Here is a 23,505-nt window from a genome sequence, read left to right as displayed (position 1 = left end):
TGGTATTTCATTGGCGTGAATAGTTTCTTATTTGTTTAACTTTCTGTTGGAGACTGGAATTGCTGCAAAATTCAGTGATATAGTAACTGGAAACAGAGCTCTTTTGAGATAAAGTTCTTTTGCTGTGTAAATAGGTCAATTTTTGATCCAAATGCAAAGCAGATAACGCGTTTTCTTAGCCAGAAGATAATAGGTGTTTTGTATTGCTGGTTTTATTAAGGGAAAAATAATATTAATTCTGAAACTAAAAATTAAATCTGATACTAGTATATTCGGTTTTACTACGAATTAACACTTGAGTATCCTTTATCCTGTGAAGGCGGCCGTCGCTTTCTCCAGCTCCTGCACAACAGATGTGCACAGGGAGCAAACTTGCCATTAATGGCTGGGGAAACTTTATGGTCGGCTAAAAGCTAAGTTGTAGATTGATATGTGGAGTAGAATTCTCAGTTTTATGACTTTTGAATTTGATCATCTTGAGAAAAATATGCATTTCTAAATCCAAATATACGTTTTTAAAATGTCCTTGAAATTTTAAAATTTAAGCCAAAAATGGAGACTCAGGTGAACTGGTATAGGTATTGATGTCATATAGTTTTTGATTTAAACCATACATCTTCTATAAAGAATCTAAATATATGTTTATACAGGAAGTCATGGCCGTTTGGATGAAGAAATTAAAGTATAATTTTGTAGAACTATTTCAGGGCTTCATCCTTTAAAAAAAATCCTTCTGTGGGGCTGGCCTGGTTGCGTAGTGGTTAAGTTCCTGCACTCCACTTTGGTGGTCCAGGTTTGCAGGTTTGGATCCAGGGCATGTACCTATACACTGCTCATCAAGCCATGCTGTGGCAGCATCCCACATACAAAATAGGGGAAGATTGGCACAGATGTTAGCACAGGGCCAATCTTCCTCACCAAAAAAAAAAAAAAGAAAAACCTAGAAAATCCTTCTGTGATGTGCTTGGAAGCCAGTTTTATGTCTACCAATTCACAAGAATGAACTCAGAAAAGTAAGGTGGTGGTGATTTTGCTTACTGAGGGTCAAATCATCATAGTACTTCATAAAGTGCGTTTGTTTAGGCTGAGAGTGTTACACAGGAGAGAAGCAGGTCTAAAATTCCTTCAAGGGTTCAGAGCACCATCAAGGGGGCACAACTTGGGAAGACTGACAGGAAACAGACTGAAGTTTTGTTTCTCGATTGCAAGGCTGTGTAATCACTGTACCACAGCATTTGCCTGGTTGACTCTGGGGACTGCCCAGGGTCACACTGGAGTGTGTGAGTGGGAGAGATTTAGTGCTCTCTTTTCCTTCCTTTTATTCTCTGACTCCTGAGTGTTCTCCTCTCCTTTTTTTCACAGTCTATGTTTCAGTTATTTTTTATGTCAGTCCTTGTAGGGAAGTCTTTATTTCCACATAAATGTCACACTTTCGGTGTATCTCAGCTGCCTGAAACACTTTCTCTTGCTGCTTTGTCCATCTTGCATTTTTACTAGCTCTCTCAGCCCTTGAATTAGATGCTCTGCTTGGAATCAGATTTTCTACTTGCTTAAGCTCTAAAGTTTTCCAGATAGCTAGAGCTGTTTCAAATGACCAGGATGTGAGCTAGTGCACCTAGGGTGCCTCTGACCTGAGAACAGAATTTCAGTAATTTCCAAAGCTTGCCTAACAGTCACCTTCAGCAAATTGGAGTACCACCATTCTTGGGGTAAATGCCTGCTTTTCTTTGTCTGGTTCTCTGCCAAGTGAATCTGCAAAGCTATCTTATGCACTCGGTTGGCATTTCTTTTGTTTCGTGTTGACCATTAACCAACATTTCAGTTGTTTGCCCTGCTTTTGTAACATGGCAGCAGGAAGGAAGGAAGGACGGTGTCATTGCCAACAACCAATGAAGTGGACCGTGTTTTGAGAATGCAGAAATGGGGCCTCCCTGTCCTTATTTCCATTTATACCCCTTCATCTTAGTTACTAACAAGATGTGTTTCTACACTCATAGGATAACTAGAGTTTGTGTATATTTGTTTGTTTGTGTTATCCTTTGGAAATGTTCACTAACGCCTGCTTGAGGTGTGAAGGTAATTTCTGTTCTTCTATTTTCTGCTTTCTGACCTTCAGGAGAAGGTAAAGCTTGATGCTGAAAGGGAAAAACTAGAGAGGCTTCAGGAGCTTTACTCCGAGCAGAAGACCCAGCTGGACAATTGTCCTGAGTCCATGAGGGAACAGTTACAGCAACAACTGAAAAGGGTCAGTAGCACACAGGAATGCACCAGTTGCTTTGTGTTTTGTGTTTTCAATTAAATTCCAGTGATCTATGACTTCCTACTTCACATAGCATAAATTTGCATACATTCTGGTCATTAGATACTTTTTAAATAGAAATATGCATGCTGACAGTATATACTATTCCATGCTAATCAATTAAAAAATTCCTTGTTAGAATCCTTTACCTAATTTTTAACGCAAAAACATTTCTGGGGTCGTTCTTTGTAATAAAAGAGAGACATGTAATCGACGCCAAGATTGTAGCATTTTAATCAGCTGACGTCCTTCTCTGCGTTCTGCACTGCATCGTGAGTAGTTTGCCCTTGAATGCTTTTTTTTTCTATGCTTGGTTTTATATTCTTGTCCAAAAATTATAATGTTTTTCTTATTTGCTCCCCACCATCACTCATCCTTTGGTTTTTCTTTTTCTTTCTGCTTCTTAATGACATTGAACTCATTAGCACAATCACAGGAATCAAACACCAAGATCTAGGATGCAGAGCATTCCTGATGCTCTTAACATCTTCTCATAGGAGCTCATAATTTTTAAAAACATAGTGCAGCGTGGACCTTCTTCTTGAACTTTATCAGGGTATTCTTTGATCCCTAACCATGGCTACGCTGGTTATCTTCTGAAACCAGGACTTCCCAGGTGGATAGTTTCATAAATACTGGCAAGGCCACTTAATATTTCATAGCCTCTTGGCAACTGGGTTGTTTGCCCTAAACAGCAGCCCAAATAAACTGTGACCCTGGGGAAACAGTCGTGAACAGTCCTGGACCTCTAGAGGAGTCAGATGGTAATAACCAGTCCCAAGTGATTAACACTTTATGATTCCACGTGAGTAGAAAAGAAGGCTAGTTTCATTCATGTTATGATGTCTGTACCTTCTTGGGAATGGGCAAGTTGAAAAATCAGTTAAGACAGCACACCCTCGAAAATGTTTAAGATGACCTTTAATACAAAAATATTTGATACCTTGAGGATCACTAGGTTATGAAGAATTACAGTTAAAACTTTTCAATGTTACGGGAGGTTGAAAGCCTCTTAACAATAGGTACTTAATGCAGATAGATTAAATTGCAGCATAACAATTCTAATATTTATTTCTTATGATGTTGGATCAAAGTGAGTTCCAACAGTGTTTCTTCCCCTTACTAATTTTATTGTGTACAGCTGAATTTGCTGTAAGAACATAAAACTTCCTGTCCCTCAGTGTTACAACTCTGGAAATCTTGTGATTAAAATGATTAGAAAAAGAATAATATTTGTAAAATTATTTTAGTTTATAATTTGTTTGTGTTTATGCCAGTTCACAAAAGAGATTGGGAAACTAATTTTTCTATTTGTGTACTGTTTTTCAACTCTCCCTATTGCTAAAGATTTTATACAGTTGTCGTAAGACTTTATTCAGAGTCGTAAACATGCTTATATATCTTGTTCTTCCTTTCCTTTAGTTATTCAGTTTTTGTTTGTATTCTTTATAAACATTGCTTCAAATAAATATTGGTAGATTCCATTAATAACCTGGACTCAGGTGGGTTAAATAATTGCTGTTTGCTTAATCTAGATTCTATAGGATAACTCATAAATTTGTGTATGTTCTAAGGATTTTGACTACAAAAGAGGAAAGGAAATGATGAAGACAGCCTATTCCTCTAATTGAAAGCAAAGACTCCTTCCTCTTCCTCTCCAAGCAAAGTGTAAAATTCTTATCATAAAGCCCCTTTCCTTAGGAGAGAGAACTGGCTTATGGTAGCTTCTGTTCACCTAATATTAAGAGATCTACTAATTCTGTTTTCCAGCAATGATGACCAAAGTAACTCTTCATGAAGGCCTTGACTTAATCACTAGAAAGTTCACTTATTTCACAAGTCCACTCATAGTAGGAACTTCCTGTTTTATCACAACTCATTTCCCATCAGACTTCAAACACTTCGGAATACCGTTTCATTACAAATCTTCTCCAAGGCATTAAACTAAGTTTAATAAAGTTGATTTTATTACAACTGACTTCATTAGGTGGCAAGTCATACAAAATAGAGAATAAATGACTAGGAAGAAAATAATCTTCTTAAACTGTATGTTGTCTCAAATACGTAAGCTGAAATTATAGGGTGAGTTTGTAAATACAACACTATGGATTTGTGACTGGGCTTCTTACTTCTAAATCATTGCTTTAGAGTCAGAATTCAGTTTTCATCTGATGTTGATTTCATGGCCTGTGGTTCTATGTAGTTGATGTGGGCTCACCAATCAAATTGTTCCCTGGGATACAAGGAGTATGGAAAAGAAAGCAGAAGTTAAATAAGTCTTTCATTTACCAGGGTAGATTCCAGCATGAAATGGAGGAGACACCTGGCTGGGACAGTTTTCTTCTGCTTTTGATATTTACTCGGCTGAATGGTTGATCTCAGTCTCTTTGATTTTTTTAAAATACTATTTAGTGATATCCACAATTTAGGAGACCTTTTTTTCTCACTGGCTCTACAATCAGTTGATCCTTTAATCTTGGATAAGTCATTCAAGCTCTGTGGGCCTCAATATCCTCATATATAAAATGAGGAGATTGTACTAGATGATTTCCATTGTCTTTTTCCGAATTCCAAAAGTATGCAATTGAAGTGTTTGGCTACAGTGCCTAAGACAGAGAAATGTTAACAAACCCTGAGGCCCATTTGAATTTGCTTTCAGAGTTGGCCTTGAGCTGTCATGAGATTATTACTGTCATCTCTCCTGGCCATACCACATCTATTCTCTTCTTTCTGTCCCTCTGCTAGGCAAAGAAAACATAAAGATCTGCACATAAACTTCTGCCATATCCATTCTCAAAAAGTTATTGGAAAGAAAAAATGAATTGCGTTCAATTTTCTTTAGTGCAGCTGGTTTATTTCCTTTCACACCTGGCCTTGGAGCTTGCCTGCCAGGAGTGATTTGTAATATTCTTTTAGTGAGTGAAGTTTAGTTAAAATTTTCATTCAACTAGTCATACACTTGACTTTGAGCTTCCTGTATATGTTATTCTCTGCTCAATTAAAGTACTTCTGCCCCCAAATTCCGTCCCCTGAATTCTTATTCTTATCTAAAATCTTTTGAAAGTTTTTTTCCCCTTTCAAGCTGTTTTTCTTTCACAATGCAAGTTTGTATACACACATTTTAATGGTTTAGATAACGTGATCAGGTGATTACCCCAGCAGAATCAGAGTGCTGAGGTTAGGTTTAATTTTCAACTTTCCTACCTAGTGTGCTATTATTTTCATGCAGTGGTTTCAATATTTACTACAAATAAATTAGTGACTCTGTGACCTTCATGCCATTAAAATAACACCTCTTGCATATTAACCAGATGTAGAGTAAGAGGTTGGCTAGCATAGAGTATGTCTTGTGAGCCATATCGCACTTCGAAGATTCTTTATAAACTAAAAAAAATAATTATTAAAATTTTTATCTCAATAACCTTTAGCCACAAACCATGCTTAATTGAAAAACCTTAAAAACTTGAATATGGACACCTGTATGAGTAAATCTATCAGCTGATATTTTGTTTCAAGACATAACACTTGAGTTCTCTCTTAATTCCTTCAGTAATGACTAGCTTTGGTCCAAATTCATTAATTCCTTTAGAAGTTATAGGCATGAAATGTCTGATAAACTTGATATGTCAGCCAATAACTTGAAACCAAGCTCACTTTCTGTTTGGCCAGTTAAAATGTAAAGAAGAGTTAAGAAATGTTGAGTATGTTTTTCAAATTGTTTTTCCTGCTCTTAAACTTTGAGAATCCAACTGTCTGCGTTGACATAATAATCTTGTTGCTATAGTGGTGGTTGTAATTACATAGTAGCTAATAGTCCTTCTATGAATTCCATTTGATTAAAAGGCTGCTTTATCACTTACATAAAAACCAGGGGAGGAGATGGTAGGTTTAGATGCTGATATAGATCTAACTTATCATATATTTATTTATCCAACTCTTTTTGATGTTTTAATTGAAAAAAAAAGTTCCGACTCTTTTTACCTGTGTGGAATTGCGAGCCATAGAGCCTGGCTCCCGCTTCTTTCTGACCAAAGATTATTTATAAATTGTATTTTAAAAAAATCTTCCATATACCACATTTATAGTTCTGTCAAAGGCTCCAAAAATAAGGAAGGATTTTTTTCTAAAAAGTATATTGGAGAATAATTGACACAACACGCACCACTCTCTGCACAGACACTGATTCATTCCTGTCTTCAGACATCTCACGGGTTGGGGAATGCGTATTCTACACCTGATTCTTAGGATATCTGATCTTTCTTAAATGTCCTGAAGATTATTCCTAGAGTAGCCGTGCTTAACCTTTTTGTCACTCTTTGTTCCTGATGAGCACTGTGGTTCCACTCTTTCCAGTAAAAAGGTTTGTAAACAATTTTAAGGGATTCAGAGAAGTTCAGTTTAAGAACTCCAGTCTTCAAATGCTTTTGATGACTTCTCCCTTAAATATAATTATTTGAGCATGCATGACTATATATATTATATAGGTCTTATTATATTATAAATATATATATACTGCATGCATGCACAAAAAATATGTATTTATTTAAAATAATATACGTATACTACTCTACCTGTATGTATATTAGAGAACATGTATTGAGAAATTGCAAAAAAAAAAAAAAAAAGGAAAAACTAAAGAACATCTACCAGTGGATTGTGTCGTGTGCCATTTGGGGACCCGTATCCTTCTCAGAGACCTCTGGCCAACTCTTGAATCGTTTCTTTTTGCAGTCAACAACTTTGGAATCCTGACTTTAATCTCTATACTAAAGTCTCATTTCATTTGAAAATTTGTGGAAAATAGGAATTTTATCAAGAAACTATATTACACCTTTAGTCTGCAGATAATGTTTAGGTTATTTACTGAATTCTCTTTATACTTCATGATCCGTTTTAAAGCCTACTAGATTTTAGCAAGAATTCCCACATCCACAGAGCAGTCCAAAGCCGATAGTGAAATAAATGCTGCCCCACCCACCCCAGTCCCTTTTAGTTCCATTCTAATGGTCCCTGCTCTGGGGTTTAACTCCAAAAGAAGGGACTGTCATGTTTCTAACCCTGATCCATGTTGTAACTGAAAAGACGTTTTGGACTGTTTGCTTTTAATATTTTTTTCTTCACATTGAGAAGGCTGCAGCCATTCTGGTGTGTCTCGTTTTCCTTCTTTTTCTCCGAAGGATGCCGACCTGTTGGACGTAGAGAGCAAACACTTTGAAGACCTGGAATTCCAGCAGCTAGAGCATGAGAGCCGTCTAGATGAGGAAAAGGAGAACCTGACCCAGCAGCTCCTGCGTGAAGTGGCTGAATATCAACGGAACATTGTTACCAGAAAGGTGCTTTTGCCAGATGTCGTTCAATGTAAAAAATCAAAATATACTCCTCGTTATGTGACAATAAGCATTAATATAGCTATAACGTTTGCCTTTCTATTTGCCTATCTTTATATCTGAATAATTTTATGTGTTTAATCATATATCACATTTGACAGAGTATCAAGCCTGCTCTCTATGTGCCAAATGGTGCTCCAAACCAGATAAAGTGCGACATGTGGGAGTCATTGTTACTTAATGCTGTAGATGCGTTTATGAATAATATTCAATTATTCTTTCATGTAAAAGCCAAGGCAGAGAAAACAAGAAATTTATGTATGTGTTTTAAATTACTTCCTTTTGCAATCATAGTAACTAGATTTAGAATAATTCTATGAACAAAGTCTTCTTTGGAATTTTCTCTGTTTCTACTTCTCAGTAGTTCTCAAAGCTGGCTGGTAGCTTGTTACCGTTACAAGTCGCCCTGTGGAATGCCATGCAGATTGCTCACTCCACCCAACCCCCAGCACCCAGAGGTCCAGAATTCAGTTTGTGTTCCAGAATTTAAAATCAGACCCCAGTGCTCTGTACTAACACAATAAAATTGAGGGAAGGGAAGACAAAGAAGGTGACTTCTTAAGCTCTCAGTTTAAATAAGAAATTCCATTGTTTTTTCCCATGAGGCGTCTCCCAAGATGATGTCAAAAATTCCTTTATAGTCTAAAGACTTCCTGTTGATTCCTGGGTTCTTCACATAGATTTTAAATCACTTGAACTGTATTGGCCTTAGGTACCAGCCTTGGCAGGTCAAAGAAACTGCCTCATAGCCTCTGGGTGGTAATCACTGGCCACCATCAATGAAAATGGGGTCCCTGCTGGTCCACTTGCAAACACCTCCTGTTTCCAGGGCAGACTGGCAAAGCTTTGAGTGTCTAATGTGCGTCTTTCTATGATCATCTTTTTTCCTCTAGGAAAAAATTTCTGCATTGAAAAAGCAAGCCAGTCACATTGTCCAGCAGGCTCAGAGAGAACAAGACCATTTTGTGAAAGAAAAGAATAATTTAATAATGATGCTGCAAAAAGTAAGTATTTTCTTTTCAGCGCTGGTCGCAATAAAACACAGGTTCCAACTTGGGGAAAGTTGTTTCCTTCAAAGCAAGTGCATTTTAATAATGAAGAGTGAATTATAATTTAAGGAAGCCTTTTTTATACACATTTTTATTTAATCCTCCACATTAGTAAGCTCATGCTGTGAAAGATTAACTATAATTCAGAAAATAACCAAGGATGTTTTCTTCATGCTTTGTCCACGGCATGAAAATACAAACTATGGAAAATCTGTATGTTTGCTGATTTTATTCTTTGAAAAAAAATCATAGTTGTCACCAAATACATAAAATGTATTCTGCTCTTTTTGCTGCTGTCAAACATTTTGGCTCGGCTGCTCCTGTGTTTTGAACTCCAATTATTTGCACGTGATTCTTCCTGGTAAATGCCACATTGGATTTAGTTTAGCTTAATTGGCTAGGTAGACTCCCCGAGTGGGTGGCAAGATCATCTTTACCAAAGGAACTATGTCTGCATCTGCCCAGCACCTAAAGTGGCTACTTGTAAAGGGTTTCCTTTGCCCAACCTGCAGCCTAATTTTCTGACATAGTCCCTGGTCTAATTTCAGGGATAAGACAGCAGAAATTAAAGTTGCTGTGTCTAGTTCAGGACTGAGCCTTGCGTGCAGGCCACTACCTAGGAATGTGACACTTGGGATCTTGAAAATATGAGATAGACCCAGAATGGAGTATAGGAGAAAAGTCAAATCCAGAATGATGGATTAAAGGATGAGGCTGTTCCATAGTCCCACCTAGAAGAAATGTAGCTGGAGTATTCCCCTCTTAGCTACCTAGCTAATTTTAGGGTGAGAAGAAAGAGGAAATTGGTCCTTCATGTAGAATTATAAGTTCACTCGAGGTGCCTCTGTAACCTGCACAGATCCCTGTCAGCTCCCCTCCTCCTGCTTCTTCAGCCCCTAGAAATCTCTGAATGGAGTTGTCTTTTCCATCCTTATTCTCTGCTCCAGAGATGAACTCTGATGCCATTAGCCTCCCCACCACCCTTTGCACACAATATTCAAAGACACAGTTTAAATTAGATAGTGTAATATGTAGTAGTTAAGTAGTTTCTGAAATTTTAGCACAAAAAATCTCTTAGTGATAGATTTTTAAAAATGGGTAAGCACGATCATAGAAATACTATTTACTCATTAAACATATGCAAAATACAATTCTATTGTAAAAATTGTGGCACATAAGAATTAAGAGTTTTATTTTCCCAAATTGATCTGTAGAGGTATCTCAATCCCAGTAAAAATCCCAACAGACTTTTTGTAGAAGTTGACAAGTTGATGCTAAAATTTATAGTCAATCTTCATTATTCATAGAGTTCATATTTGTGAATTTGCCTGCTCACCAAAATTTATTAGTAACCCCCAAATCAGTACTTACCATGCAGTCCTTGATGGACATGCACAGAGCTGTGAAAATTCTGAGTCACTCAATGTGCACCCTTGCAGCTGAAGTTGAACAAGGCAGTGCTCTGCCTTCTTGTTTCAGTTCTCGTACTGTAAACAAGTGTCCTTTTTGTGGGCTATGTAGTGCCATATTTTCACACTTTTGTACTTTTTGCTGGTGATTTTGCTGTTTAAAATGGCTCCCAAGCCATAGTGTTATAAAGTACCATCTAGTGTTCCTAAGGGCAGGAAGGCTGTGATGTACATTATGGAGAAAATACATGTGTTGGATAAGCTTCATTCACGCATGAGTTATAGTGCTGTTGCCTGTGAGTTCAGTGTTAATGAATCAACAATAATATTAAATAAAATGTCTTTAAATAGAAACACACATAAAATGAAGTTATGTATTGATCAGTTGACGAAAATATTGTGACCAAAAGCCCACAGGAACCCAACCCTGTATTTCCCCTAGGAACAGTGGTTCAGTATTCCTGAATTCATTGTTCATAGCAATGTTACATAACATAACTACTGCAAATAATGAGAATCAACTGTATGTGAAAATGCAAAGGGCATAGAATAGCCAAGAGAACTTTGAACAAGAAGAATAAAATTGGAGGATTTATGCTATATGATTTCAAGGTTTACTATAAAGCTAAAGTATTTAAGATGGTGTGGTGCCAGCATACAAATAGACATAGAGATTAATGGAACCAAATAGAGAGTCCTGAAATAGACCCACACATCTACTGTCCATTGATTTTTGATAAATGCTCCAAGACAATCTAGTAGGGAAAGGAAAGTCTTTCCAACAAATGGTGCTGGATCAACTGGGTAAAAATGGACAAAAACAAACCTCCACACCATCCATTCTCACACCATACATATAAATGAATTTAAGCCAGACTACAGACCTAAGCATAAAAATTAAAATGAGAAAGTTTCTAGAAGAAAATATGAGTGCAAGTGCACCTTCATGGCCTTTGGGGTAAACAAAGGTTTCTTAAAGAGGAGATGACAAAATACTTGTATCCAGAATATATTAAAAACTCCTACAACTCAGTAATAATAGATATACACCCAATAAATAAATTTGTAAAAAATAGGCAAAAGACTTCAATACAAATACTTCACAAAAGAAGATATATGAAGAATCAATGTCACATGAAAAAATACTCAACATCATTAGTCATCAGGGAAATCGAAGTTGACTAAGCTTAATAGATTTTGTGTTCCTTCAGGAAAAGGAAAATCTTTGTAATTTGGAAAAGAAATACTCCAGCCTCTCTGGGGGGAAAGGGTTTCCTGTCAACCCCAATACTCTAAAAGAGGTAAGCTATGATTTTATGTGTCTACTCATATCGCCTTAGAAATCAAGAGATGTCCTTCCGTTTTATGTGCTTAGCTGAATAGGAAAAACAGTTACAAAGGACATACGAAAGCACTCAATGCTTTGATGGTGTTTCTGCCTTCATTATTTATGCTTTGAGGATTTCAGGGATTATGTTTGTGTCTAATGCAGATATACTGTGTGTGTGTGTGTGGTGTGTGTACTTTGCATTGAACAACATTGTGTGTTAACTTGGAGTTTCAGAAAATTTAGGATCCAGACCAAGGTTAGTCTTAAATTCCCTTCTTTCCGTTCTACAGTTTCCTTTCTCAGTTCTTCCTCTTTCTTACTTTACTTCTCTTTCTCCTAAATCTTATAGAACGTGAAAATGCCCTCGAATATTGGAGAAGATAGTCTGGTTTCTTTCTTTTCTCTCTCTTTTTCCCCCTAATCTTGTTTCTGCTATTTTTCTCCTTAAATTGGAAAATCCTGTCTACACTAAGCTATACACATTCTTCATCGCAAACATCCATCTTTCCCCCATCCCCAGCACCACTCTTTCTCAAATATCCTGTTATAGGGCTACACTGCTACAATGCTAGAATATTTTCACTCTAGTTTGGAAAATTGTAACCATGACTGAGAAAGAAAATAGTTTTCTTTGTATTTTTTTTTCAAAAAGCTAAAGAAAAAGGTTGCTTCTGCATAAAAATTTGCATAATAACAAAAAACCCTTTATTTATAAATTGTTTTTTAAAAGATAGCAGAGTTAGGAATTCCTCCATGGAAAGTATTTTGTGTGTGTGTAGGTATGTGAAATAAGTTCTCTTCACATAATAAGTGTGACTAATATGTACCTTAGAAGCATTTTGTGAAATATTTCTGCAATAGCTTTATTAGATCATTCAGTTTCATCGTCTCTGCTATTCAGACCAGGGAACCGGCAGATTCAGTGAACAAAGGGTAGTTGTGAATAGAGTAGAGTGGACCAAGATAAGGTCAGCAAGGTGGATGGACATGGGGCAGGTCTTGTGGGTCATGTTAAAGAAATATAGTTTATTTTATGTGGATGGGAAACCATTGAGTGGTTTTAAGCAGAGAGGTGACGTTATCTGTTGTCCATTTGTTAAAGATTACTCTGGGCTGCTCTTTGGATCCTGGATTATAAGGAGTGGGCGGTGATTGCAATAGCGTAGGCTGGAAATGCGGGTGGCTTGGAGTCGAGCAATGGCAGAGAGATGGAGAGAATTAGCTCATGAGGATATATTTTGGAGCGGAGTTGACAGTTCTTGCTGATAGATTGGATGTGGGGATGAAATAAATTAAGGGAGATGTCAGGAACGATGCCATTATTCTAGTTTGAATAACGAGGTGGATGGTGACTACCTTTTACTGCGATGGGGAGGGCTGGGGAAAGAAAAGGCTTACGAAGGAACATCTACAGTTTGCCTCCTGACAGTGCGTGAAGGGCTTGTGGCATCCAAATGCATTAGATAGGCTCTAAGGTCTCTTTACCTCCTAGGAGAAGAGTAAAATCTTACTTTTTCTATTAATGAGTTCTTTTTGTCTGGGGACTTCTGGGTATCAGAAGCTCATTTGGCTTTTTGACTCATGTGTGTGTCTGCAACTCTCGTCTTTGTTGAGTAGCTATGTGTTCTCTTTCATGTACCAAGCAGAATTGGGTCACAACATGTTTTGATTTTCTTTCTTTTTGTCTTTCTTCCTGTCTTTCTCTTTTCTTTTAAAGAGTGATGAATTAAATCGACCTCTTTTAAACAAGTCCCACTTTGGACAAACAGTATACATTTTTGAAGCAGTTAAGTTATATGGTCTATGACTCATATAAGGAATCAAACCTTGGTTTTGAAACATTCTATCAACTGAGCAAAAGAATAACTCAAAGCTGTTACTCTCCAATCTCATTTACTAGCAGAGGTAAAATGAAATTTGACAACCCAGTTGTCTACTTCCTTTCTTCAATTTAATCTTAGAAAAGTTTACATTGTATCTGTTGGTCCTTTCTGAAGTGCAAGGCTATATTCAGCAGCATTTTGATGCCTCCAATTTATAAACAGTCAACTCTAGTTTTCTCCACTTCGTCATAATTATAAATTCTCAGTAAAAACCTTGCTTTTGAGTCTGGAAGTTTTACTTCATCAGCATAACCATATCTTGCCTTTCCTGAAGCCAATTTTTGAAAAGATTGCTGGGCTAGTAGAAGAACCCAAGTGTTAAGTTTCATTCAGTTTTACTTTTAAAAGAGAGATACTATTTTACACCCTTTATTCTCTTTTTCGTACTGTTTTATTGGTGTGGTAAAAATCATGATTGGTCTGTGTAATTACTTTCCATGAAAATTTACAAGTGCCTTTTCCTCAAATAAAAATTCAGGAGTTTTGATTCTCATAGATTTTGTTTTGTGGATATTTCCTCTAAGCTGAAGCCAGAACTGAATTACTGAACTTACAAGTAACTGGACATTTTCTGTCCTGGGGGTCGAGTCAGGGGTTGGGGAAGCTGCACTGAACTGAAACACTCTTGAGTTGCAACTCCACCTTTGGGGTGAGTGAGTGTGTGTGTGTGTGTGTGTGTGTGCGCGCGCGCATGCGTGGGCAAGTGTGTGCACACATTTGTTTTGCTAGAGAAGGCTCGAGAGGGGACAGTGTCCTTTTTATTCTCATTTGGTTGAGATGCCTGAAATCTAGATTCTGTTACAAATACGTTACTCTTTTATAAATGCCTCAGTGAAAAACCAGAAGCTCTCAACCCACTTATACTTACACTCTAAGTTGTCAGGAAACAGAAGAAGCAGGGAAAATATAAAAATAAAGATTTGTGGAAAAGGTTCTTGAATTAGGGAGCAGATGATTCCCGTGTCAATTTTATATCTCAGATTTTTGCGTGTGTGATTATTTTAAATGTTGTGTAGTGACAACCTGATTCAATCAACAGAATGAATGCTGATACCTCTGGATATTTTGAATTTGAAGTATTGGGTTATTTATGATATAGTCATCTTGATTTCACCAGAAAAATTATTTTTAATATTTGGAATATCATTTTTCAAGATTAAGCACTGTAAATCCATTTTAATTGCTGATTATTCCTTTAATGAAACATTTGATAATGTCACAGATATCTGGCCGTGCCGCTCTAAGCTAACTTCATTGTACTGGGAGCATTAATACTCTCGCATGCCTCAGCTTTTGCTTTCTTTGTGTTTAACTTCTGAATTCCTCCTTTTAGGGATATATCAGTGTAAATGAAATTAATGAGCCATGTGGCAATTCCACGAATCTATCCCCTTCCACTCAGTTCCCTGCTGATGCTGATGCTGTTGCCACTGGGCCTCCCACAGCTGTGCTGGTGAGCCAGCCACAAAATAAAGAGGTGTGTTGGCATGACATTTCATTCATTCACTGCTTTCCTCGTGTCAAAAATTAACCCATGGTTAACTGAAAATGAGGGTATGTGTGACAAATAGATGTCTGGTTGACCAGAAGGCCAGAGTGATGCTGAGTTTGAAAAACATACCAATTTGGGGATACTGCTCTATCAATTATGATAATAGAAATCATGAAATATATGGTACAGAGTAGAGTGCTAGGAGAAGTAAGTTCAAACAACAATAAACTCTACATCTTAACACTCTAACCCAATCTAGTTTTCTTAGAAACCAAAAAGCCTTTCTAAAATTATTGCTTTGAATCACATTTCCAGTTTGATTTCACTAGTTTGTTTTGGAGTATGGATTTTTTTTTTTTTTAACATTATGCCTTTTTAAAACACCTGGGGAAGGATAAATAGCAGTAACTTGAAGTACCTTCTAGTGATCTAAGTTGTTAGCAGTGTGCATTTTAATAAGAGGCTAAACTGAAAGATACTACCCATGATTTATGGCTTCTTGATCAAAATATAAGAAAATGGAAGAATCAGATTATTGATTTCATTTCTTTGTCTTATTCTTTCATTTCATATGGACACGTGTATACTTTTTTCTTTCTCCTATAAAGCAAAGGCCACCTGTCTGTTCTGCATCTGCGTTTCCTTCCACTCTTTCTCCTCATCCTGTCACTCAACCTCCATCAGCCCCTTGGCCCGAAGTCATGGCTCCATCTGTCCATCCTTTCCCTTTAAATGACACGCCCCCTCCTCTACCAGCCAAGAAGCACAGAAGACAGCTGCAGCAAGAGCAGCAGGTACTTAGGAACTGGTGTCCAGAGTTTGGGGATTTTACCTTGACAGCAAAGTTATTTAAGTAGAATCTTTTCTTCAACTTTTCCAAGGTATTTTTAAAAAAGACAGAGACAAGGTGCATACTCCTTTGCTATTTTTGTTGTTTTGTTTCAGATTTTTTAAAGGACATTTACTGTGTTCTAAGGGTGTTGGGCTTGTTAGAAAGTTTGAGACCTTGATTGTCCTTTCCTGGCTTTGGATATGTTGGAGCTAGTTTCACATCCTCGTGCTTCAGTTCCCATTCAATCAAAATATTGCAACTTACCTCAGACATTTTTCAAAGTAATAATAATTATTTCCATAAAATCCACAGTGTACAAAGTTGCTGGGTCAACACAAAATCTTTTTCTGACACATTATTGAAACCATCATAATAGACATCATTCCCTTGCTATATGTCAAAATTTGCTAAACATTTTCTAAGCAACAATCTTATTTCTTCCTTGTGACAGTCTCGTGAAGAGTTAACTCTATGTTGACGTTCAGGGAACTGAGACTCGGCTCGGGGTAGATAATTAGCTTGTCCAAGGTCACACCACAAGTAGTGCATTTAGTCCGTAGAACAACAATTTTTATTGACCAGATTTTTAAATAAATAATTTATTATTCTAAATGTTGCCCTCCTTTTAGGGCATTCTGTCCATATTCATGCTTGGGTATTCAAAAAAATCTGTTTCGAGACTCCTTTCAACTATAATCAGATCCCCGTATGAATTTGGCCCCAGAAAATGCTAAGGAGTCGTAGTCACTAGATCCCCAAATTGGACAAGCTCTGGTTTGCAAGGCCTGGACCTTACATTTCTTCAAGGCGCCTTCACTATCTATTACCTTTGTTAAAGAACTATATCTCCTCCTACTTTTAGATTAACAGATATTAGCTTGTATAAATAGATAATTATGAAGTTAAAATGCAGGTATTTTTCATGATTGGCATGTTTGAAGGTTGATGATAAATTTGGTAACTCAGATTTGCATTAATTTTTATATATTTCAAAAGCCTGAGCTTAGTATAAAAATGATCAAACCTAAAGAAGCTTTAATTAGGAAATTACTATTGAAGACATTTTTGGGGAGGGGGGTCAAGAAAAATTTGGATAAATTTCAAATTGGCAAAAATTTTGCCTTAGGAATCTGAAAAAGAAATGATATAGTCAACAGGAGGATTTATAAATGTGAAGGATTAGTATAGGGGCTTTTTGGCCAAGAGCTTCTTTAAATAAAAGAGTAACCCAGAAGGATGCCTTATAGGACACGTATGTGGATTTGGACTGTGTTTCCATGGTTAAAATATTATTCCAACTTTAAAACAACTTCCCTCTTTTCTCGTTCTTTCTCTTCATCTTCTTCCTTCATCTTTTCTTGTTCTCCTCACACTGGGATCTGTGCCATCACACAGAACTGTCCAGACAGACAAGGGGAGAAACCGCTTACTTGTTTTGTCCACTGGCTGTTCCACCATCCATGTGGCGACCATCATAATAGTTTGTATGTTGTCCTGAGGCCCCAGTGCAGCAGGCACTAACTATGAAAGTGAAAGGTGGATTTTTTTTTTAAGTTTCTAGGTTCAGTTTTAAATTTTTCCAGGTTCTATGTATCATACCAAATACTAGCCCAAGTCTATTAGTGAACACCAGTATAAGTTGAATATTTTTTAAAATCCGTGTTAAAATTCCAAAACTTCTTTGTAAATGCATACTTCTTAATTTCTTCAGTAACCTGTTTCAATTAGTCAAGTTTTGCTATTCTGCTTTACATTTGCATTTAAAGCACTTTAGAAGTCTGGAAGAAAGGAAAAAACAGCACAAAGAAGGCCTCTATCTGAGTGACACTTTGCCTCGAAAGAAAACCACACCCTCCATATCCCCACATTTCAGCAGTGCTACTATGGGGAGAAGCACCGCCCCAAAGGTAGGACATGGGGACAACCAGGGGCTTCATGTTCAGGGAGCCTCCTTGTCCTTAGGTTGACCGACGTGCAAAGGTCTTTAAAGAAAACGCTAAATAATAAACCATTAAATTTGCTTCTTGGGCAGACGTTGTAACTAAATTGCATTTTCTATCCTATTTGGAGGACATTTAGAATTGTATGCTCTGAGACCAAAGAACCTGGTCCAGCGTACTTTCTACCACCACATGCAAGTGGTGGGTGGCATTCGCTTATGTGACACACTCCCGTGGCTGCATCCCCGATCTGGAAATTGGAGGATATAAGCTCTGGATTCCAGGAATAATAGCTACAAATGTTTAGTGAGTCATTTCTGTGAGCCTGACACTGGGTTAAGCTCTTTATGTCAATCGTCTCTTTTTAAAATCCAGTAACACACATCAGTAGAGGTACTAGTTATTATCCCCAGTGTACATATCGATAAACTGAGGTGTAAAGAAGCTAAGTGACTAGCTCAAGTGCCCTCAGCTGGTCAGCAGTGAAGCTGGAATACGAACCCGTGTGGTCTGACACCTGAGTCCTCACTCCTGTTCTGCTGACATGCCTGAGGGGTCACTGCAGGAAGAGGGGGAGAGGGAAGTGAGAAGGAGGTTCTGAGTGGGACAGACTTTTGGGCCCTTCCCTTGCCCCTAATCGGAATAACTTTGTTTTAATCTATTTATAAACTGGCGTTCCAAGTATATTTTACACTAAGGATTTTGCTATTTTAAAAGAGTGCTAAAACCCCTGGGGAGATAATAGGTTTCTCCAGTTTGAGCCTACTGGATAACTAGGGGTGGATGGAACTGGTGCCCTTGTAACAAGCGTAGCTCTTCTCTGTCCCTGCATGATGTGCATGCGTTCTCGTCCCTGCGTCTGCCCTCTGCTCCTTGTGCATGAAGAACTTTGAGTTGTTCTCTGAGGTGCTTTTGGACACTTTGCCCCATCTGTCTTCAGTTTTGGAGTTGCTGCCACTGGAGGAATTGCTGTGAAGTTGAGACTGCCTTGGAGCTCTTTGGGAGGGACAGTGACTGGCCTTTACCATTTAGCATCAATAAACAGGATGCAAAGACCTACCTTCCCTGCCCTCCGTGCTTAGATAGGAGCTATGGAAACAGGGATGTGGCTGTGTCCTGAAGGACCACTGGGCCTGCCGTTTGCCTGAGTGTTTCTTCCTGATTCTCACAGGCTCATCTGCCCCTGGGACAGAGCAACAGCTGTGGCAGCGTGCTCCCCCACTCGCTGGCAACCATGACCAAAGACTCAGAATCTCGGAGGATGCTCAGAGGTATGGACCTTTGAAATCAAATGTCATGTCTTCTGTTAAGCTTTGGAATTCCTAGGGGTAAGAGGGTCAGAACAGGGTTGGGGATGCTTAGACGGTTAGAGGATCAACCAAAGTTGTCAACTTTACTCTTAATGTGCCCTCTTTGGGGAGGGAAATCTATCTCCTCACTGTTGTACTAATGTAATTTTTCCTATATGCACAGATGGCTGGTGCACTTCAAACATACCCATTGTACTTTATAAATTCAACAGATCTCTCAAACCAGAAAGGCACCTAGAAAATTATTAACTTTCCCATTTGATTGGTAGAAAGAAAAGAGAGACCACTGAGATCCAGAGAGATTACCAGGGCACTTAACTAAGTCACTCACCTAGTTTGTGGCTGAGCCGTTCTTGAACTGTGTGCCAAAGACTCCTGGAGCTGACGCGGTAAATGAAGCACCAGTGGCCAGGACAGAATTCCCGCAGGCCTTTTAATGTGGTTTGAGCCTTTATTCTGTGTGGTTTTTAGGTTGCAGGTAAACTTTGACTCTCAGCATATTTCAATTTTTGTGAAAATATGTTGCATTTATAATGGAGTTCTTTCATCTTTTTTTTATTGAGGTAACGTTGGTTTATAACATTATATAAGTTTCAGGTGTATATCATTATATTTGATTTCTGAGTAGATTACAGCATGTTCACCACCCAAAGACTAATTACCATCCATCACCATACACATGTGCCCTATTACCCCTTTCACCCTCCTCCCGTCCATCTTCCCCTCTGGTAACCACCAGTCTATTCTCTATGTCCAAGTGTTTGTTGTTGTTGTTGTTTTTCTCTTCCACTTATGAGTGAAATCATACGGTATTTGAGTTTCTCCATCTGACTTATTTCACTTAGCATAATACCCTGAAAGTCCATCTTTGTCATTGCAAATGGCAAGATTTCATCTTTTTTATGCCTGAGTAGTATTCCCTTGTGTATATATACCATATCTTCTTTATCCATTCATTGCTTGGTGGGCACTTGGTTGTTTCCAAGTCTTGGCTGTTGTGAATAATGCTGCAATGAACATAGAGGTGCAAGTATCTTTTTGACTTAGTGTTTTCATGTTCTTTGGATAAATACCCAGCAGTGGAATAGCTGGACCATATGGTAGTTCTATTCTTTACTTTTTGAGAAATCTCCATACCATTTTACATGGTGTCTGCACCAGTTTACATTCCCACCAGCAGTGTATGAGGGTTCCCTTTTATCCACATCCTCTCCAACACTTATTTCTTGCCTTTTTAATAATAGCCATTCTGTTGGGTGTGAAGTGATATCTTATTGTAGTTTTAATTTGTATTTCCCTAATAATTAGTGATGTTGAACATCTTTCCGTGTGCCTGTTGGCCATCTATATATCTTCTTTAGAAAAATGTCTGTTCAGATGCTCTGCCCATTTTTTAATTGGATTGTTTGGTTTTTTGTTATTGAGATGTATGACTTCTTTATATGTTTGGATATTAACTGCTTATCGGATATGATTTGCAAATGTCTTTTCCCAATTGTTAGGTTGCTTTTTCATTTTGTTGATGGTTTTTGCTGTACAGAAGCTTTTTAGTTTGATGTAGTCCCATTTGTTTATTTTTTCTGTTGTTTCCCTTACCTGAGGAAATATGATATTTGAAAAGATACTGCTAAGACTGATGTCCAAGAGCATGCTCCCTATGTTTTCTTCTAGGAGTTTTATGGTTTCAGGTCTTACATTCAAGTCTTTAATCCATTTTGAGTTAATTTTTTTGAATGGTGTAAGATAATGGTCCAGTTTCTTTGTTTTGCATGTGGCTGTCCAGTTTCCTCAACACCATTTACTGAAAAGACTTTCCTTTCTTCGTTGTATGTTCTTGGCTCCCTTGTTGAAAATTAGCTGTCCATAGATGTGTGGGTTTATTTCTGGGCTCTCAATTCTGTTCCATTGAGCTGTTTGTCTGTTTTGGTGTCAGTACCATGCTGTTTTGATTACTATAGCTTTGTAGTATATTTTTAAATCAGGGAGTCTGACACCTCCAGCTTTGTTCTTTTTTCTCAGGATTCCTTTGGCTATTCAGCATTTTTTGTTGTTCTGTGTAAATTTTAGGACTCAGTGTTCTATTTCTGTGAAAAATGTCATTGGAACTTTGATAGGGATTGCACTGAATTTGTAGATTGCTTTAGGAAGTATGGACATTTTATTTTTTATTTTTATTTTATTTTATGTTTTTGAGGAAGATTAGGCCTGAACTAACATCTGCTGCCAATCCTCCTCTTTTTGCTGAAGAAGACTGGCCCTGAGTTAACATCCATGCCCATCTTCCTCTACTTTATATGTGGGACACCTGCCACAGCATGGCTTGTCAAGCAGTGCCATGTCCACACCCGGGATCTGAACTGGTGAACCCTGGGCTGCCGAAGCAGAACGTGCGAACTTAACCACTGCACCACTGGGCCAGCCCCTGGACATTTTAAATGTGTTAATTCTTCTGATCCATGAGCATGGGATATCTTTCCATTTCTTTGTGTCTTCGATTTCTCTCATCAATGTCTTATAATTTTTAGAGTACAGCTCTTTCATTTCTTTGGTTAAATTTATTCCTAGGTGTTTTATTCTTTCTGTTGCAATTATAAATGGGGTTGTATTCTTAATTTCTATTCTGCTACTTCATTGTTAGTGTATAGAAACACAACTGATTTTTGTATGTTGATTTTGTATCCTACAACTTTACTGTATTTGTTTATTATTTCTAAATGTTTTTTGGTGGATTCTTTAGGGTTTTCTGTATATAAAATCATGCCATCTGCAAATAGTGACAGTTTCACTTCTTCCCTTCTAATTTGGATCCCTTTTATTTCTTTTTCTTCCCTGACTATTCCGGCCAGGACTTCCAATACTATGTTAAATAAGAGTGATGTAAGTGGGCATCCTTGTCTGGTTCCTGTTCTTAGAGGGATAACTTTCAGATTTTCACCATTGAGTACGATGTTAGCTGTGGGTTTGTCATATATGGCCTTTATTATGTTGATGTACTTTCCTTCCATACCCATTTTATGCAGAGTTTTTATCATCAATGGGTGTTGTATTTTGTCTAGTGCTTTTTCTGTATCTGTTGAGAGGATCATGTGATTTGTCTTCTTCATTTTGTTAATGTGGTGTATCACGTTGATTGATTTGCAGATGTTGAACCATCCTTGCATCCTTGGAATAAATCCCACTTGACCATGGTGTATGATCCTTTTGATGTATTGTTTTCTATTTGCTGGTATTTTGTTGAGGATTTTTGCCTCTGTGTTCATCAGTGATATTGGCCTGTAATTTTCTTTATTTGTGTTGTCCTTCTCTGGTTTTGGTATCAGGGTAATGTTGGCTTCATAGGATGGGTTAGGAAGTACCCCTTCTCTTCAAATTTTTGGAATAATTTGAGAAGGATAGGTATTAAGTCTTCTTTGAATGTTTGATAGAATTCAGCAGGGAAGCTGTCTGGTCCTGGACTTTTGTTTTTTGGTAACTGTTTTGATCTCCTTACTAGTGATTGATCTATTCAGATTCTCTATTTCCTCTTGATTCAGTTTTGAAGGTTGTATGATTCTAAGAATTTATACATTTCTCTAGATTATCCAATTTGTTGGCCTATAGCTTTCTGTGGTATTCTCTTACAGTGCTTTGTATTCCTGTGGTGTTCATTTTAATTTCTCCTCTTTCATTTCTGATTTTATGTATTCGAGCCTTCTCTTTTTCTCAGTGAGTCTAGCTAAAAGTTTGTCAATTTTGTTTCTTTTCAAAGAACCAGCTCTTAGTTTCATTGATGTTTTTTCTATTTTTCTTTAGTCTCTATTTCATTTATTTCTGCTCTGATTTTTATTATTTCCTTCTGTCTACTGATTTGGGGCTTTGTTTGTTCTCTTTTTCTAGTTCCTTTAGGTGTATTATAAGAGTATTTATTTGAGAATTTTCTTGTTTCTTCAGGTAAGCCTGTATTACTATAAACTTCCCTCTTAGTACCACTTTTGCTGTATCCCATAAATTTTGGTATGTCCTATTTTCATTTTCATTTGTCTCCAGGTATTTTTTGATTTCTGCTTTGATTTCTTCATTGACCCAATAGTTGTTGAATAGCATTTTGTTTAATCTCCGCATATTTGTGGCTTTTCCAGTTTTCTTCTTGTAGTTGATTTCTAGTTTTACAACAAGATGCTTGGTATTGTTTCAGTCTTCTTAAAGATGCTTGGTATTGTTTCAGTCTTCTTAAATTTATTGAGACTTGTTTTGTGGGCTAATATGTGATCTATCCTGGAACATATTTCTTGTGCATTTGAAAAAGAATGTGTATTCTGCAGTTTTGGGCTGGTATGTTGTGTATATCTACTAAGTCCATCTGGTCTAATGTGTCACTTAAGGCCAATGTTTCCTTATTGATCTTCTGTTTGGATGCTCTATCCATTGATGTAAGTGGAGTCTTAAAATCCCTACTATTATAGGGGTACTGGCAATTTCTCTTTTTATGTCTGTTAATCATTGCTTCGTGTATTTAGGTGCTCCTATGTTGGGTGCATAGATATTTACAAGTGATATGTCCTCTTGTTGGATTGTTCCCTTTATCATTATGTAGT

General features: G+C 37.4%; 1 protein-coding gene across 50 annotated transcripts in view; it reads left to right on the top strand.

Annotated features, from left to right (window-relative positions):
- PHLDB2 (pleckstrin homology like domain family B member 2) overlaps positions 1-23,505 on the top strand; it is a 222,954-nt gene that overhangs the window by 171,176 nt on the left and 28,273 nt on the right. For 7 of the 50 annotated variants that reach the window (XM_070242810.1, XM_070242799.1, XM_070242807.1 and 4 more), the window contains 7 exons: positions 2,117-2,245; positions 7,477-7,632; positions 8,580-8,690; positions 11,356-11,445; positions 14,691-14,834; positions 17,448-17,588; positions 18,793-18,892. In XM_070242810.1, coding sequence (XP_070098911.1) covers positions 2,117-2,245; positions 7,477-7,632; positions 8,580-8,690; positions 11,356-11,445; positions 14,691-14,834; positions 17,448-17,588; positions 18,793-18,892 — 871 coding nt within the window. Of the gene's footprint in view, positions 1-2,116; positions 2,246-7,476; positions 7,633-8,579; positions 8,691-11,355; positions 11,446-14,690; positions 14,835-15,457; positions 15,644-17,447; positions 17,589-18,792; positions 18,893-23,505 lie in introns of all 50 variants that reach the window. The other 43 variants (XM_070242834.1, XM_070242823.1, XM_070242832.1 and 40 more) reach the window with 10 other exon arrangements.

The sequence above is a fragment of the Equus caballus genome, chromosome 19, assembly GCF_041296265.1.
Source record: "Equus caballus isolate H_3958 breed thoroughbred chromosome 19, TB-T2T, whole genome shotgun sequence".
In the NCBI taxonomy this organism is placed as follows: domain Eukaryota; kingdom Metazoa; phylum Chordata; class Mammalia; order Perissodactyla; family Equidae; genus Equus; species Equus caballus.
Note: the sequence above shows the minus strand (reverse complement) of the source record. Positions and strands in the feature narration are given on the sequence as shown.